The sequence below is a fragment of the Eurosta solidaginis genome, chromosome X, assembly GCF_040869045.1.
Source record: "Eurosta solidaginis isolate ZX-2024a chromosome X, ASM4086904v1, whole genome shotgun sequence".
Lineage (NCBI taxonomy): Eukaryota > Metazoa > Arthropoda > Insecta > Diptera > Tephritidae > Eurosta > Eurosta solidaginis.
This window is the reverse complement of record NC_090324.1, coordinates 83926246-83945079: the sequence shown is the minus strand read 5'-3', so window position 1 is coordinate 83945079 and position 18834 is coordinate 83926246. Positions and strand designations below refer to the sequence as shown.

The 18834-nt window shown below is 36.7% G+C and overlaps 1 protein-coding gene across 1 annotated transcript; it reads left to right on the top strand.

The window, feature by feature from the left end:
- The first annotated feature begins 1613 nt into the window (after nt 1-1613).
- LOC137234470 (uncharacterized) lies at nt 1614-2268 on the top strand. Its single transcript, XM_067757988.1, has one exon. It carries the CDS (start codon nt 1642-1644, stop codon nt 2266-2268), a length of 627 nt encoding a protein of 208 aa, XP_067614089.1. The 5' UTR covers nt 1614-1641.
- The last annotated feature ends 16566 nt before the right edge of the window (nt 2269-18834 follow it).

Genomic DNA, 18834 nt, shown 5'->3' with positions numbered 1-18834 from the left:
TTTCAAACTAAAAACTTTTCTCAAAAAAAAAGAAAGAAGCAAAAATACGGCCGAATGTCAGGAAAACTATCGAAATACAACCTGGCCCGTATGTTTTCAGTGAAACCAGGCTGTATCTTCATGGTTTTCGTTAGTTGATTTTTGTTCGGTTACTAACACTCGAGTTTGTTGGATCCCGCGGATCCGAGTTGTGATACTCTTTGGATCGCGCGCAATGTGCTTCCTACGTAAGAACCGAAAAAAAACAAATGTCATCGAGTGGCAACCTTGTTTCGTTCATTCAAAATGACATTCATTCATGGAAATGAGTATAGAGACATTTTGAATGAATTTTCATTATGAAGAAAAACTTGTAATGGTAAGTATGCTGGTATCGTTCCCGTTTTGTAATTTTATAAATTTTCTAACTTTTTATTCTTTTGTTTCGTTTCAGCTAATTACCTTGTATCGTTCCGTCATGCGCTACTTGGTAAAATTTATAATGAAATAAATTTCAACAGCCGAGGGACCAAAAGATTTTATTTGATATATGCTAAAGATGGCACTATCAGTAATGCTCTGCAATGCCGGCAGGTTGAATGTTGTTGGACTCGCGAAGGCCCCTGCCCAGCTCTCATTACAATTAAAAACAATGACCACGACTGGTGCTATTTCAGCTAAGAGCTTGAAGGCGCTCACCACAATTAAGAATACACAGTGTTTGCAAAAGAATTTTTCATTAAGTTCTGTTAAAATGGCAGCAGCTACGGGTAACCATACGCCATTGTGGACAGCTGAACGTTTTATTTCACTTTCGCTATTAGGAGTTATGCCAGCTGCCTTCATACATCCCTCGCAAACCCTTGATGCCCTACTTGCTATTTCCTGGCCAGCCTTTAGATTGATGAATTGCGGAATTGGCGCAATTTCGACGAACTTTCAGACATTTTGTCGTTTCCAATTTTTTGATTGATGGGAAAAAAAATAAAATAGGAAAAGCGCGTAGGGATAAGTTCTGTCAGTCGGCGAAGGAAACTGGCTTTCGATCGCGGGCTGCTTTCAAGTTGATACAGCTTAATCGTAAATTTTGCTTCCTACAACAATCACAGGTACGCATAGACCTGTGCGCTGCCCCTGGGGGCTAGATGCAAGTGTATCGTTACACTGCAATGGGGTAGTTTACATGATAAAAACTCAAAAACTGAAGACCTTACATGTACTTATAAACTATTTTCGCGCCTAAAGGAGGAGGGCCTGAAAGTAATTGCCGATACCATGTCTTCATATTTGCAACGCTACTCAATTTTAAGCGCATATTTTTGTATATGGCGCCGGCATTAGCTGTTTATTTCCTGAGATGTTACTGTTTCCAAAGCGGGCGTAATCCTATTTTTTGTATTGGTAAATGGTTGTTGGTTTCACGCCTTTTGTTGCTTCATTTGGTCCTTTCTACAGACAATTGCCGCAGGTTTTTTTTTTTTTTTGGCGCACGACGCTTATCTCAAGAAGCAGTTAAAAAAGCGGGACTTGTAATATCTTTTGCTCAATCAATGACTCAAGCTAGTCTGCGTTCGATCGTCGATTTGCTAAAACTATTTTTAGTGACGCAGAAAACGACTGCAATTACAAAACCGGACACATTGCAAACGGATAAATTTTAAAATGAGTTGCCTCACATTTTTCGTAACATTTACATTATTTTTTGCATTTGGCTCGACGACAAGTTTAAATGTTGTTAGCGAGGACAATATGCCCAGTGCTTCGCTACCTAATGGTGCAGCAGTCGATGAGGTAGTCGTCGAATCTTCGCTTTATATCAAACCAAAGGTAAATATGAGACCTCAAGTACGTCGTGTACGTAGTATACCCTTTGATATGCCTTTGACTAGCGCTTCATTGCTAGAACATATACGTGTTAAGCGCGTACCAAAATATCAATCACTTCCACCTCAATATGGACAGTCACAGTCTACAGCAAATGCTGCTGCGCATGATATCAAATACGTACGCTACGGTACAAATACTGCAGCATCAAACGCTGGGGCACAGGCATTTAATACATTCGGTCCAAATGGTTCATTTGGTGCATCTTCAGCTGGTACAATATCGCAAGCCACCCAGATGGGCCCATTAGGAGTACAAAACTCTGTTGGCGCATCGTTGAGTCAAACATATACTCTACCAAATGGACAAACAATTAACTTTGCCAGCACGAATAGTTTTGCTAATGGACCTTTTGGTAATAACGCCAATAGTCGCGGATCTTCGGTAGCTGTTAGTAAAACTTAAAGTCGTAGCGGTGCTTATTACTCTTTGTAAACAATTGGAAAGTATCAGTAATTTGACATAAATTGTGAAATATAAACGCTGTGCTACAACTAAAATTAAAAAAATGTAATAAACAAATGCGTAAAGTGTAAAGGGGATCAGCATAGCTTTGTTGGAGGCTACATTTTTGAAGGTTTTCATAACTATGGTTTAGGCGCCACAGAAGTAGATGCTGATCAATTAATTACAATGATGAAACATTGCTTAAATGAACTGCCTATTGATAAACCAAAAATGTTGCCAGGCGCTTATACGCCTCTTGTGATTTTGGAACTTATTGCGCTGGGTGTGGATATTTTTGATACAGCCATGTAAACCAATGGATGCGATGGAGCATTTTACAAGCTGTGTTCTTTCCATCAACTGTGTTAACAACAATAGGTTATGGCAACATTGTGCCCGTAACAACGGGTGGACGCGTCTTTTGCATTTGCTTTGCGCTGGTTGGTATTCCATTTACACTTACCATCATCGCAGATTGGGGTCGTCTCTTTGCCACAGCCGTCTCGGTGATGTGCAACTACATGCCGAAAGTGCCGAATTTCAGCAACTTTATTGGCAAGACATGGTTTTATGCGATTTTGGCGGTTGGATTTTTGGGTGTCGATTTGGCTGCTGGCACCTGGCTGTTGCTTCTCTCGGAGGACGACATATGAATATCATGCTGCATCTACCAGTTCTATCAGAATACAAGCAACCCGATGATTGGAATTAATTTATGATGGTAAGTAGGTAGTAATGACAGCTAAAACCACCTTAATTTCAAATCAGTTAATTTAAAGGTGAAACAACGCTTAACAAAACAACTGCCTCACATGCTACTACAGCCAAACCACAGGAACATGCAGAACCTGCGCACAACATAACGGAGATTGATACGCAAACGGATTTCAAAGGTATGATGTTGAACTATATTCCTTTACGGTAATAAAATATTAGCAGCCCCATTCTAAACGAAAATTCCGTGCGAGTTTTTTCCCTTCTCCCATTCCTCGTATTTTAAATAAAAATTCCTTGTGAGTTTTTCCACTTCTCCCTTCCCTCCTATTCTGAACAATGTTCGAAAGAGAGAAAACCGGTTAGGGGAGAAAAGTAGGTATTATGAATGTGAGGGAGAGGGAGATTTCTTTGCCATTTCATAGAAGTTTTTTCACTAGTTAAATTAAAGGGAATGCATCAAAAATAGTTAAAGGAAACTAGTTCTTTTAAGAAAGAACACTTAATTGTACAAATTTGTGCTAAAATATGTTTTTACATTGTACCACAATATTCTCACTGTTAATACAACAGCAACAACAACCACAATATTCTTTATTCTAAGTCGAAAAGTATATCATAAGCAACGGAAGAGCTCTTTGAATATTCGATGTAGCCATCCAGAAATTGCGCAATGATTTTTTAAGAAGGCTTAGTGAGATTTTGGCATATGGCGAAAGGCGAACTCAACTCGACGCGGCCGCCAGAAAATTGCTTTGCAGAATGAAAGCAGGCAACTCCGGCGGATTTGTGTTATCCCGCCGTCTTCTTCTTATGCTCCTCTGTTGATATTGCTGTGGCACCAATTCATTACTCATTTCAGTGAATACCACATGAAATGCAATAATGTGCATTGTTTACACCTTACTTCTTAATTCCAAACAAATTAGCAACAATAATAAACTTCACAATTTTTTAAACAAAATAAGAAATGCGCAATGAAATTTCAATTGACAAAACAGCTGACTTCGAAAATTCGAAATTCCTATTCCCCAATTTTCCTTCTCCCTAGGAGAAAAAAAAAAAAAATTGGAGGAATTTTTCCGCGGGAATAAAAAATCCGTAAGAACAAAATTCCGCGAGACTATTTAGAATTGGTATGTAGATGTTTTAAGATAAAATCATGATTATTGATTCACTGGTATTCTGTGGCAGATAGCTGATCTGCGGTAGGGTTCTGTTGGCCTCGTTCGTGGTGAACGAGAGCCGGGTTAGGGGATTTATTGGCCTCGTTCGGGGTGAACGAGAGCTGGGTTACGGGATTTGTTAGAGCGGTTGGGAGTTACAAGTCTCCCTCACCCTCACTGGAGGGTGGCAGTAGGACCAATTTCGTGATTGGTCTGGTGGTTTGTCCCCTTGCCGTATCAAGTTCGACGACTCGAACTCGGTTATCGGGGCCATAATGGAGGTTGGCTATCCGACCTAGTCTCCATTCGTTGGGGGGCAGATTGTCCTCTTTAATGACGACTAAGTCCCCCTGTTTGAGATTCGATTGTGGATGCTTCCACTTAACGCGCTTCTGCAGTTCGGTGAGATACTCCGTTTTCCACCGCTTGCAGAAGGTTTGATGCAACGCCTTAAGTTTTTCCCATCGATTGACGAGCGAAGCGCGATTCTCGCTGACGTCAATCTCGGGTGGCGCTAGTAGGTGGCCCCCGACTAGGAAGTGCCCGGGGGTAAGTGGCTCCAGGTTGGACGGGTCATTTGAAGACGGGCTTAGGGGTCGGGAGTTGAGACAGGATTCAATCCTGCACAGGAGGGTGCTAAACTCCTCTAGAGTAAATTTATGATCCGATGCGATCTTTTTGAAATGAGTTTTGAAACTCTTGACTCCCGCTTCCCACAGCCCGCCCATGTGAGGAGCAGCGGCTGGTATGAAATGCCATGTCAGGGTTTGGTGGGCGTACTTCGAGAGGGTTTGGTCGCGCGCATCAACGAGGAATGCCTTGAACTCCGAGCGGAGAGCCCTCGACGCACCGACAAAGTTCGTCCCGTTGTCGGAGTAGGGTTTTTCGGGCATCCTCGTCTGGCGACAAACCGACTAAACGCTGCTAGAAACGCGGCGGTGCTGAGGTCGCTAGTCGCCTCTAAGTGGATCGCCTTAGTTGCAAAACAGACGAATAGGCAGACGTAACCCTTTGACATGCGGCACCCTCGTCCGCTGTAAGACTTGATGTCAAACGGTCCTGCGAAATCCACCCCGGTGTTGGTAAATGCCCTGCTAAAGGTAGTGCGTTCCGTAGGGAGGGTTCCCATGAGTTGCGTTGGGGAACGTTTGCGGAATAGCGTACAGGCCTTGCAGTTGTGGATTATGGATCGGATCATGTTTTTGACCCGAGGTATCCAATACGCGGTTGCAAAACCCTCGTTTGTTAATGAGCACCTTCCCACTATTTCTTTTGCTTCCCCTTGCGTTTTTTGTTTTAAATAATATAATTTCTCGACATCTTTCAGATCAGTATTGTGGATGTATATCGCCGTGAACATATCTCTAAAGGCTGGCCAGGAAAGGTAGTCGCCTTTAAATACATCGGTGTCACAAGGCGGCAGCCGCATTTTTTGTCCACGGCGCGAAGAGTCTTCATCCTTTGCTTCATCTTTCGCCGGCTGTGGGGTGATAGCTTCGGCTTCAGCCGCCACAGCAGACATGCATTGTAGGTAGCATGGGAAGCAACTTTTGTTCTTTCTTCTTAGGGAGCTGAGTTCCTCTTTGGACAGCTCAGGATTGCTGAGAAGACCTTCATATGTGGATTTGGTCTTCTTCCATAGTGCCTTTAGCTCCTCTTGCAGTAGTGCAAGGGTGTGCTTGTTCCGGGATTCGGCCGGGGCAGAGTTGAAATCTTGCTCAAACTCCACTATGGAATCAGCCAATCTAATATAAGTCTCCATTGCTTTAATTAATCTGAATATTTTGTTTCTTTGAAGGTGTCGAGCTTGAAGGCAAAAGACTTAGTGGCGTTGGTGTGTATTCCACCGCAGCAAAAATTATAAGAGTGTTTTGTTTTTTGTACGTAGCGCAGCTATCCATCCTGCTGTGATTGTGCTGTGTGAGTAAAAGCTTTAAGACCACACGAATTCTGGTCTGATTGAATGTGTTAACACAGATAGCAATCTTATGTGAATAGTGATAAGCAAAAAAATTTATCAAATGTAAATTTTGCCGTGAATGTAATGTGGCCAGTGATATGAACCACTTATAGAGATCCTCACGAGGATTATGTAAGCCACAGATAGAACTCCTGACGAGGATTTAATGTGTATACAGTGATATGGAAATAAACACAGATAGAAATCCTGACGAGGATTTAGTGTGTATAAAGTGATATAAATGTAGTGATATGCAGCACAGATAGAAATCCTGAAAGGTTCTAGTATGTGCAAAGTGATATTAATCACATATAGAAGTCCTGAAAGGATTTAATGTGTCTACAGTGATGTGCAATGCAGAGAAGAGAATCGTCTGCAAATATTTAATGTGTCTTAACAGGTGTGTTGGACACAGATAGAAATATTTTCCAAAAAAAAAATTTGGCGTGTTTAAAAAAAAAAAAAAATTAAAACGCAGATGGTAATCCCAATGTGGATATAGTGCAAAATGTGAACCACAGATAGAAATCCCAACGAGGATTTAATGTGTATGCAAAAAGTGTGATGTGAACGCTGGTGAATATCCTCGAGTAGCCAACCAGGGTATCTTTCCCAACCAAAGGAAATAAATTTTGTATATTCAACTTGACGTGGAATACGTACAATTTAAAATATTTATTAAGAAAAAATGAGAAAAAATACAAGCTATATAATATAGTGATATAGTTTATTTGTGATCAAGCCACTAGCCACCCAACGCAGTGCTAATTTTTTGGCTTTTGATGTTATTTCAGCTCGCAAACTGATTACTAAAGTGATTTCCGTGATAGATACGCCAAGGCTATCAACCAAGTGAAAATATGGTTCCTGACTAGGAAGTTTTGTCAACGTATGTGACGACGAGGGGTACAATACAGTGCAGTGATGAGTGCGAAAAAAAAACTAAAAAAAATTCACCGACTGTCTGCCTTGAGCGGTGTCGAGTAACCCTTACCACTGGTGGGGGGAATTACCCGATCGTCAAAAGGCTATTGGTGTGTTTAAAAAACACGAAATTTAGCAATTTCACTTGCTTTGCCTTTATTATATCTAACACGGAATGCACTTTCCGTGCGTAAAATCACGCAACTAATAATAAAAAAAGGTTTTTGTGCAACCAAGCAACGACGTACGTACCTTAAGTTTTTATTTGATAAATTGATCGTTGGGCAGAGATGTGTTGATGTGATGGACTGATTAATGTGATGATGTGATGAACTGAGTAATGTGATGATGTGATGTTTCTAATGGATGCGATATATTATAATAATTTGATTGTGATGTTGTGTGATGAAGCTAATGGACTGTATGATATAATGGCTTGTATGTGATGCTGGATGGATGTGATGATTTTAATGTATGTGATATCGAAGATGTTTTTATTCGTTTTAGCTGTATGATGTGATGATTTGTGGCTGTATGTGTGCTCGCTTGTCTTGTGTTTTCGCTGGTTTTATGTTTATAGTACCTCTTCAAACTTTTATAATATTTATCCAAAATGTGAATTTCCAATAAGAATTTTTTTTGAAGAAAGGTGCTGATTTTGCTTCTCTCGGCGCGTAAGGACCAATGATTGCGGGGGGAATGTGGCACCCATGTCGTGGGGCGCGATCGCACGCAAATAAAAGAAATAGAAAAGAGAAGAATTATTACCGATTCGTTACAATTTATTTATAAACAATAAATATTTTACAATAATGGTTTATACAAGTGAAGCACCCACAGACTTCCTGGACGTCAGGAAGTTTAATTAATTTCACAATATAAATAGCAATTCCGAGTGAATATGCCGTAGTGCAGTTAGGAAGAAATTAATCGAGTTACCAAATGCACTTAACACGTTTAAATGTATGCCAGCGATTAATTGCAAATAGCAAGTTAAAAAAATTAAAATTTAAGTTATGTGACAATGGCTAGGAGCCAAAATTGTACAAAATAAATTCAAAAGGCAACTCAGATTTTTAACATTAATTATTTTCAAATCTTAATTCACTGACACTCGCACTGGATAAAATGGCTGATTTAAAAAAACTCACTTTTTTTCTTACTCACCTGGGGCTAGCTGCTGGCTCTTTGACGTTCCAAATAGAAAAGAAAGATTTAAAAACGAAAAAGGCCCGCACCACCTGCCGATAGTTAACTTTCGTCGAGTTTTTCCCCTTTGAAGTTAGCGCTCGGCAGGGGTGGGCCGTTACCGGTAAATAATAATATTGCCAAAAAATGTGCATTAGGGTGGTAGCGAATATTTAGGCTGGTGGCCTAAACAACAGTAATATGTGATCAATTATGTTTAAATTTTTTATTTAATAAAAAAAAAATTATATAAAATATAAATTGTTTATTATTTTTTTCTTAAATGTATTACAGTAAAGTACTACTATAAGGTTTCGAAATGACCATAAGCATAAGTATCAATATGATTTTCTCGTACAATTCGCTTATCATCCATATTGCTTAGAGCTACTTTGTAAATATATTGTGTAAGTGTTCATAATTTTGTAGGCTTCCTCATCCAAACGCTTTAGGTGTGAGCCATTGCAAGTGTCTGGGCCATCTGTGCTATTAGAATTCGACCAAACACAGTTTTCATAGTGTTCACCGAAATGATTCTTTATTTTACATAATTTTTCTCTATACTCAAATTTTGAATGAATTTCGAAAAGTATTTTCCTCTGCTCTTCAAGTAAAATGTTTACAGGTATGTTTACATTGTTTCAGAAAATTATATATGTCTACTGCTGCTGACGACAACGACGACGATGACATGTATGTGATTACTGAACTTTCATATGCAATGTTTGATAATAACGATCAACATGAATTATTTTTATTGGAGTTAAGTAGGCTATTTGACCTATTTTGGTTTTCAGTGCAAATAAAACAATTTTACTTCACTGTCGCAGCTCGACGTTTCGCTAGTCACCCTAGCATCTTCTGGAGCGAGATCTATATTCAACAACAAAATCATTATACATATTTTGCATTACATTTTAATTTTTAACAATTAAACATTGAGTTACATATGACAAAAAACAACAACTAAGAAACTTACATTATTTGTTTATATTATTAACTAAAAAATTAACTAATTATTAGTACCGTGCGCATTGGGTATCATTGTCATACTAAAGTGCTTATAGGCATAGTAGGTACGCAGAGGCAATGTCAGCTGTGTCTTCCTTTTTATTGACTGTGTTTTCCCTTTTTTGCAATATTCGTAAGCTTTCCAAAGTGTATCTCGCTCTCCCTCGTTTGTTTTTGTCCAATATTTTTGTGTTTGTCAGATCAGCTGTGTGTCCACTGGTTGTTGTGTGTTGTGATAATGCGGTGTTGCTTTTGTTTTTCTGTATGTCGGCTTGGTGCTCTGCTCTGAATTATTGTTGGATTTATATCGTACGAAGTGTGCCCATATAATGCCTCTCGTTTATGTAATGTCTCCGTATTGTCTTCCGGAAATTCAAAGCAATAGATATTTAAAGTACGCTGTATATAATTGCTCTAATATGAGCATTTAATTCGTATTTCACATTTATCGTAAACTAAATTGAAATGTCTATAAAAAACCGCTGGGCTTTCAAGAATGCCTCCTATTCTCTTTTCCTTTTCAACTAGTAATTCTTTATAATTGTCAATAGCCTCTAAAATGGTGTATTCACTTTTTTTCACACCATGTGACTGACTCCTTTGATCGCGGATAGTTGGCTAAAAGATCCCCCAGGGCTCTGCGTTGTTGTTGTTGTTGATGTTGTTTTTAATAATGAGGGGTTGAGCTCAGAAAAACTCTGATCTAACAATTGAATTGTTACATTTATATTTAAACGTAATGAAGTGTTTGGAATATTGTATTCAAAGCTAGTCTGTTTACTATTTTCAAAATTTTTAAAGTTGTTTATATTTAGTTCTTGATTAATATATTGATATAGGGATAACTTGTTCCATAACTTAAGTGAAACAGGTAAATAAGTAAAATTCTTATTAAATTAGCTAATTTCATATCGGTTTTTTATACTCAGTTGAGCAGAGCTGACAGAGTATATTAACTTTGATTGGATAACGGTTGGTTGTACAGGTATAAAGGAATCGAGATAGATATAGACTTCCATATATCAAAATCATCAGTATGGAAAAAAAACTTGAGTAAATTTTTAGGTATCTTGATGAAATTTGGTATGTAGGTTCCTGGGCACTCATCTCAGATCGCTTTTTAAAATGAACGATATCGGACTATAACCACGCCCTCTTTTTCGATATCGAAAATTTCCAAAAATCGAAAAAGTGCGATAATTCATTACCAAAGAAGGATAAAGCGATGAAACTTGGTAGTTGAGTTGAACTTATGACGCAGAATAGAAAATTTGTAAAATTAAATATATCTTTACTAAACTCAGTTCACGTCTTTATCTGAACTCACTGTGTATTGGTATAAAAAATGGCCGAAATCCGACTATGACCACGCCCCATTTTTCGGTATCGAAAATTACGAAAAATGAAAAAATGCCATAATTCTATACCAAATACGAAAAAATGGATGAAACATTGTAATTGGATTGGTTTATTGACGCAAAATATAACTTTAGAAAAAAACTTTGTAAAATGGGTGTGACACCTACCATATTAAGTAGAAGAAAATGAAAGAGTTCTGCAGGGCAAAATTAAAAGCCCTTGGAATCTTGGCAGGAATACTGTTCGTGATATTACATATATAAATAAATTAGCGTGGACCACATTTTGGTCGATATCTCGAAAACGCCTTCACATATACAACTACCACCACTCCCTTTTAAAACCCTCATTAACCTTTAATTTGATACCCATATCGTACAAACACATTATAGAGTCATTCCTGGTACACCTTTATGGAGATATCTCGAAACGGTGTCCACCTATAGAACTAAGGCCCACTCCCTTTTAAAGTACTCATTAACACCTTTCATTTGTTACCCATATTATACAAAAGAATTCTAGAGTCAACCCTGGTCCACCTTTATAACGATATCCCGAAAAGGCGTCCGCCTATAGAACTGAGGCCGACTCCCTTTTAAAATACTCGCTAACACCTTTAATTTGATACCCATATCGTACAAACAAATTCTAGAGTCACTCCTGGTACACCTTTATGGCGATATCTCGAAAAGGCGTCACCTATAGGACTAAGGTCCACTCCCTTTTAAAATACTCATTAACACCTTTCATTTGATAACCATACCTTACAAACAAATTCTAGAGTCACCCCTGGTCCACCTTTATGGCGATATCTCGAAACGGCGTCCACCCATAGAACTAAGGCCCACTCCCTTTTAAAATACTCATTAACACCTTTCGTTTGATACCCATATTGTACAAACGCATTCTAGAGTCACCCCTAGTCCACCTTTATGGAGATATCTCGAAAAGGTGTCCACCTATAGAACTAAGGCCCACTCCCTTTTAAAATACTCATTAACACCTTTCTTTTGATACCCATATCGTACAAACAAATTCTAGTGTCAGCCCTGGTCCACCTTTATGGCGATATCCCTAAATGGCGTCCACCTATAGAACTGTGGACCACTCCCTCTTAAAATACTCTTTAATACCTTCCATTCGATACACACGTCATTTTCCTTCATGATGATTTTCCCTTATTTCGTCTCCATATCTCTCAACTGAGTATGTAATGTTCGGTTATACCCGAACTTAGCCTTCCTTACTTGTTATTTTTTTGTTTTTAACTATACACGTGTGAGTCACATTATACAATGATCATATTATATGTTTGTCTATAGATTTTCACATCAATTATTTCTATATGTGGTCTTTTAAATTAAGTATCCTGGCTAGAATCTTTTCAATATCACCATTACTAAGAATTCGTTCAGTTTTAATTTTACGATATTCAAACCACTTGATGCTCAACATTTTTTCCACGTATCTACTATCATAAGTACAACGAATTCGTAGATCAAAATTATCATATTCCAATTTAAAATGTCGATAAAATGCTTGTTTTGCCTCAATGATTCCTCCAATATCAGATTCCTTTTCAATAAGCTCTCTATGAAATGCCTCATAGCTTCATCTATAGTATAAGTTCTCATAGGCTCCCCTTCCGTTGAAAAATCACCTTTAAACGATGCTGCGATTGTTGTGGATGTTGAAAATAATAGAATCGTTGACAACACTTCAATTTCTTCTTCGTCATTCGTTATAAGAGGCACACTTTGTTTTAGTAATAATAATGAAATATTGATTGATAAAATATTGCTATTCGGCAATGTTAAATTAAATTGAATACGTTTTGGTTTATCGCAAGCGCATTAATATCTAGGTTTTCCCAAAATGGTGCTCCGTAGGTAGTTTTGAAAACAAATAATAATAATAATAATAATAATGAGATATAGAATTTAAAATTCATTGTGATATATCCTTTGTTCACGTCAATTTAAAATGAGGTTGATATTAGAAAACAATGTATTTATATACTTACTTTTCTTCTTCTTCCTAATCTCACCCTTTTAAAGTAAAATAAACACTAAAGTTAAGATTTCTAATTCTATTTTATTTCATTATAAATTTAAATTACTAGCTGATATGTATTTGAACAAAATATATGCTGATTTTAAAGCACAACGAATTTGTCGTTGGTTGATTTTCACATTACAATCAGTATGAAAATGATATTGACAACGCACAGCATCTGGGTGTAAACTATATAATCTAGACAGATTCATTCCATCACATCCTGTACTCTCCTCTTCAATGTTAAACACCGGCTTTTGGAGGAACTCTGCTATCCATACACTTCTTTCTTGCCCCTTAACATAACCTTTTATGTTCTTCAATGTTGACATCAAATAGTTTTTTACAGATTTAAAACTATCGCTTCCATAGGACCATAATAAATTACGGTGGTGTAACATTAACCAATTAGCTTGTCGTTGATTATCCTTACTCAAATCCGAAAATTCAAATGGAGTTTTGTGTGGAAACAATGGAGCTCTTTATTGTTTAGGACCACAGCTATTTCCTTTACAATAAATCTATTATCGTATGCTTTAAAGCTTTGAACATCTACTGTCGCAAACATTATGAAAATTAATAAAGAAATATCTTTGTAATGGTAGGCTTTTATACGTTAAGCACAGACAGGTGAAGCATAGTTGGGTATAAAAAAGAATTTTTATCATTCCCCCACACTAATATACTTTAGAAATATGGACCCTGATCGGGTTTCTATGTTTTATGCTTACGGAAAATTGTGATAACGAATTTATTTAAATGAAATACAGCATGAAGTTTTATTTACATATATACATTTAAATATGTTTCAATGTTGTACGGTTAATGTTTCTTATCAGTGTGGTTTTATAAAATTCCAATGTACAAACATATTTGAAGGCATGTTCACACAAACTTACAATCTATAAAATGCCAAACAAAATGTTCAATAATGGAAAATCATAAGTTCAACATTAGGATGCCCTTCAGATAATTATGAAATTCTCACATGCATATATATATGGACCGCACATGCTGATGGTGCACACAAACTTACAATTTAACAAACATATGTGACGGCATGTACACACAAATGTTCAATATTCATATTTAAAAAAATGTATAATTTATGTATATGCAGGCGTGGTTAAGGAGCCCAAATAAGTTCAATATTAAGATGCCCTTTTGTTAATTATGAAATTCTCACATGCATATATATATGGACTAGCATCAGCATGTGCACATAAACTTACAATCAAACAAACATATGTGACGGCATGTACACACAATTTTTCAATATTCATATTTAAAAAAATATAATTTATGTATATGCGCTCATTTTTAAGGAGCCCAAATGGAAAATCATAAGTTCAATTTTAAGATGCCCTTTAGTTAACAATCTGCCTCTGATCGGGTACCCGACAGGACCATTTTACAGACGAGAAAAAAAGGGGGCGGTACTACAAGTGCCCATCGACCCCTTTTTGTAAACGAGAAAAAAGGGGGTTGGGGTTGGGGTGATGGGGGGACACTACAGGTGTCCAACTGCTACTTTTTGTAGGTGTGGTTTAATAAAATTCCCGTGTACAAACATATGTGACGGCATGTACACACAAACTTATAATCTATAAAATGCCAAACAAAATGTGCAATAATGGAAAATCATTAGTTCAATATTAAGATGCCCTTTAGATAATTATCAAATTCTCACATGCATCTATAAATGGACCAGCATCAGCATGTGCACACAAACTTACAATTAAACAAATATATGTGACGGCATGTAAACACAAATGTTCAATATTCATAAATTATAATTTTTGGCGACCTTTTTTACTTCAACTAATTGTCCTGTTTTGATGGCTTGAGGTCCGTGTTTATAAATTAAACACAATTGTTTCTTTTTTCAAAAAACCGATATATTTCGATTGCTCTACGGCAATCTTCTTCAAGGTTACAGAGCTAATAAATACATAATAACAACAATTAACAAATATACATATCAAACATTTCACATATTTACATACTTTTCTTATGACGTGGAGTATGGTACTGCCTTTTACTTAGCAGGTGTTTGTAAATATGAGCGGAATGGTCCACATCACTCTTATAGTTGAGTCGTATGTTTGCCGGTACGTTGATAATATGTAACATTTCAAGAGTAAATCGTTTATTATAGTGTTGTTTTTGTTGTAGTATTTTGGTATCGTCAAAGTTAGGTATGTGACCGCTAGTTGCACAGTGGGCCATGAGTGCAGTTTTGTGATTATTTAGTTGATGGCATTGTTTTAAATCCGGTTTGTGTTGTGATAATCTTGTTTTTAATTTTGACTTGGTTGTACCGACATAAATGTTATTGCAAGTTTTCCCAACATTGCCTTTACAGGGAATTTTGTATACAACGTTGCTTTTGTCCATATTTGATATATTCGATTTGGTTTTATGGAAAATACTTTTTAATGTGTTAGAGGGCTTATGTGCTATTTTTACGTTTTCTTTGTTATAACAGTCAGACTTGGCCAGACGCTCCGACAGTTGTGGTACATAAGCCAGCGACTTAAAAATAAAGGGTTTCTCGGGGTTTTGAATGTTTTTTGGAAGTTTAGCTTTTTTTATTAATTTTTTAATTGTGTATTTCGGAAAATCGTTATTTCTTAATATTGTGAATATTTCTTTCTTTATTTGATCGTGGTATACTTCGTCCGAGGTGTGCAGCATTCTACGTATACAGCCCATTGCTGTATTAATAATCATAGATTTAGGATGCTTTGAATTAAAATTTATTATTCGTCCTGAAGCTGTGGGTTTTTTATACCACTTTAATTTTCGTTGATTTCCACGTCTATTTATTTCGGAGTCCAGATAAGCTAATGCTCCATCATTTTCTATTTCTAAAGTAAATTGCATACTCTTATCAAAATTGTTAAGTGTATCCAGTGTATTTTGTACCTCATTCTCACGTACTATGGCGAAGAGGTCGTCGACATATTTTGTAAATAACCTTTGTTTGTAGCGTAATTTTTCAATACTATTATCTAAAAGTTTTTCCAGAATAATATCTGCTATAATTGGAGATGTTGGTGCTCCCATAGGCATTCCCTTCAATTGTGTGTATATGGTATCCTTAAACCTGAAATATCTGCTCTCTTGAATGCAAAATTTTAATATTTCCATGAACAGCTGTTTCGGTATCTTGGTATATTCTTTAATTATTTCCCATTTTTCTTGTATTGAGTCAAGAGCCAGATGTATAGGTATAGGAGTGATACGACGTCGAAGGAAATAAGTTTCTCGTCGTCAAATACGTAAGTGTTGTTCACCCTTTCCTTGAACTCCAGTGTATTTTTTACGTTATATGTCGAACTTGCCGTCACGTTTTTTAATATTTCCGCGATATATTTGCAAAGTCCGTACGAGGGCGATCCAATGGCTGAAAAGATTGGCCTTAATGGGGTTCCTTCTTTATGGATCTTCGGGAGGCCATAGATTCTGGGTGGCAATGCTGTGGTTGTTGTATGTTTATTTCTCTCCGTTTTTGTTATTAATTCCATTTTAAAGAGTTTTTCTACTATGCAGTTCTGTAGTCGTGATGTTGGATCTTGCCTTTGCACCCTATATGTTGTTAAATCCATTAAAATATCTTCCATTTTCTTGTTGTAATCATCGACTTCCATTGCCACCGTTTTATTCCCTTTATCAGACGTTAAAATTCGTATATTATTGTTTTCCCTAAGAAATTTCTTGGTTTGCCCCACTGTACCTGCAATTGCACTGTCAACTGCACTTAGCTTGTTTGTTGTTGTGTGGTTTGTTATTAACAACGAAAGTTTTGTGCGAGCTTCTTCTTGCTGATCTTTATTTTTTATGGTTTGTATTAACTCTTCACCATCCGCTATATACTGAAAGAGCGGGAAACTCTTGTTATCCACACGTAAACCGAACTTCGGTCCCTTTGCCAATAACGCCTTCACCTCTTTCGGAAATTCTAATTTCGTTTTGTTTATAAACCACTCATCGTGCTTGTTGTTATTAGTGAGTATTTCATTACGTTTCGCTCGGATTTTCTTGTATTTTAACTCTTGGCGCTTTTTAGGTTTTGTTTTTGTTTTGTTTGCGAGATTATTTTCCCTTTCCATTAGCTCTTTGAAGTCGTTCTCACCCAAATGTTCTCTGAGTTTTTTTGTTGTTTGATCCATTCGCTGATTTAATCTTTGTAATATGTTGTGTTTGTGTTTTATCAGTAGGCTCAATATTTTCATGAGGTAAAACTGCGTATGTCTGTGTAATAATTTATCTATGTCCATGTGTCTGTCCGAGTCAGATACAAATAATTTCTTACTTTTTGTGGAATTACTTATAAACTTAGGAATAATTCTTGTTTTTCTACATTTTAAAAGGAACTTTATATTTGATTTGACTTTTACCAATTTTTTTGATGTTGACTGCAACTTGTTGATTGTTGATCTAGCTGTTTCGTTATAGTTCTTTATTGTATCATATCCCCTATTTGGTCATTAATGCCCACGGCGTGCCTTCCGTATACGTAAATTATAATTTTTGGCGACCTTTTTTACTTCAACTAATTGTCCTGTTTTGCTGGCTCGAGGTCCGTGTTTTATAAATTAAACACAATTGTTTCTTTTTTCAAAAAACCGATATATTTCGATTGCTCTACGGCAATCGTCTTCAAGGTTACAGAGCTAATAAAAACACAATAACAACAATTAACAAATATACATATCAAACATTTCACATATTTACATACTTTTCTTATCACGTTTGCTCTGTGTGACGTGGAGTATGGTACTGCCTTTTACTTAGCAGGTGTTTGTAAATATGAGCGGAATGGTCCACATCACTCTTATAGTTGAGTCGTATGTTTGTCGGTACGTTGATATTATGTAACATTTCAAGAGTAAATCGTTTATTATAGTGTTGTTCTTGTTGTAGTATTTTGGTCTCGTCAATGTTAGGTATGTGGCCGCTAGTTGCACAGTGGGCCATGAGTGCAGTTTTGTGATTATTTAGTTGCTGGCATTGTTTTAAATCCGATTTGTGTTGTGATAATCTTATTTTTATACTCAGTTGAGCAGAGCTCACAGAGTATATTAAGTTTGATTGGATAACGGTTGGTTGTACATATTTAAAGGAATAGAGATAGATATAGACTTCCATATATCAAAATAATCAGGATCGAAAAAAAATTTGATTGAGCCATGTCCGTCCGTCCGTCCGTCCGTTAACACGATAACTTGAGTAAATTTTGAGGTATCTTGATGAAATTTGGTATGTAGATTCCTGGGCACTCATCTCAGATCGCTATTTAAAATGAACGATATCGGACTATAACCACGCCCGCTTTTTCGATATCGAAAATTTCGAAAAACCGAAAAAATGCGATAAAAACTCGACGAAAATTAGCTATCGGCAGGTGGTGCGGACCTTTTTCGTTTTTAAATCTTTCTTTTCTATTTGGAACGTCAAAGAGCCAGCAGCTAGCCCCAGGTGAGTAAGAAAAAAAGTGAGTTTTTTTAAATCAGCCATTTTATCCAGTGCGAGTGTCAGTGAATTAAGATTTGAAAATAATTAATGTTAAAAATCTGAGTTGCCTTTTGAATTTATTTTGTACAATTTTGGCTCCTAGCCATTGTCACATAACTTAAATTTTAATTTTTTTAACTTGCTATTTGCAATTAATCGCTGGCATACATTTGAACGTGTTAAGTGCATTTGGTAATTCGATTAATTTCTTCCTAACTGCACTACGGCATATTCACTCGGAATTGCTATTTATATTGTGAAATTAAGTAAACTTCCTGACGTCCAGGAAGTCTGTGAGTGCTTCACTTGTATAAACCATTATTGTAAAATATTTATTGTTTATAAATAAATTGTAACGAATCGGTAATAATTCTTCTCTTTTCTATTTCTTTTATTTGCGTGCGATCGCGCCCCACGACACGGGTGCCACATTCCCCCCGCAATCAACTGTGTTGTATTTTTCTTCCTGCTCATAATTGTAATGTATTGGTGACTTCAGATAATTAATCAGTTCATTCGGTGGCTGTAAATTTCCAAAACTATCAAAACATTCTTTTTAGATTTTCTTAATACTTTCATGGTCTTAGCAGATTTGCTAATACAGTCATATGATTATTTGACATGATT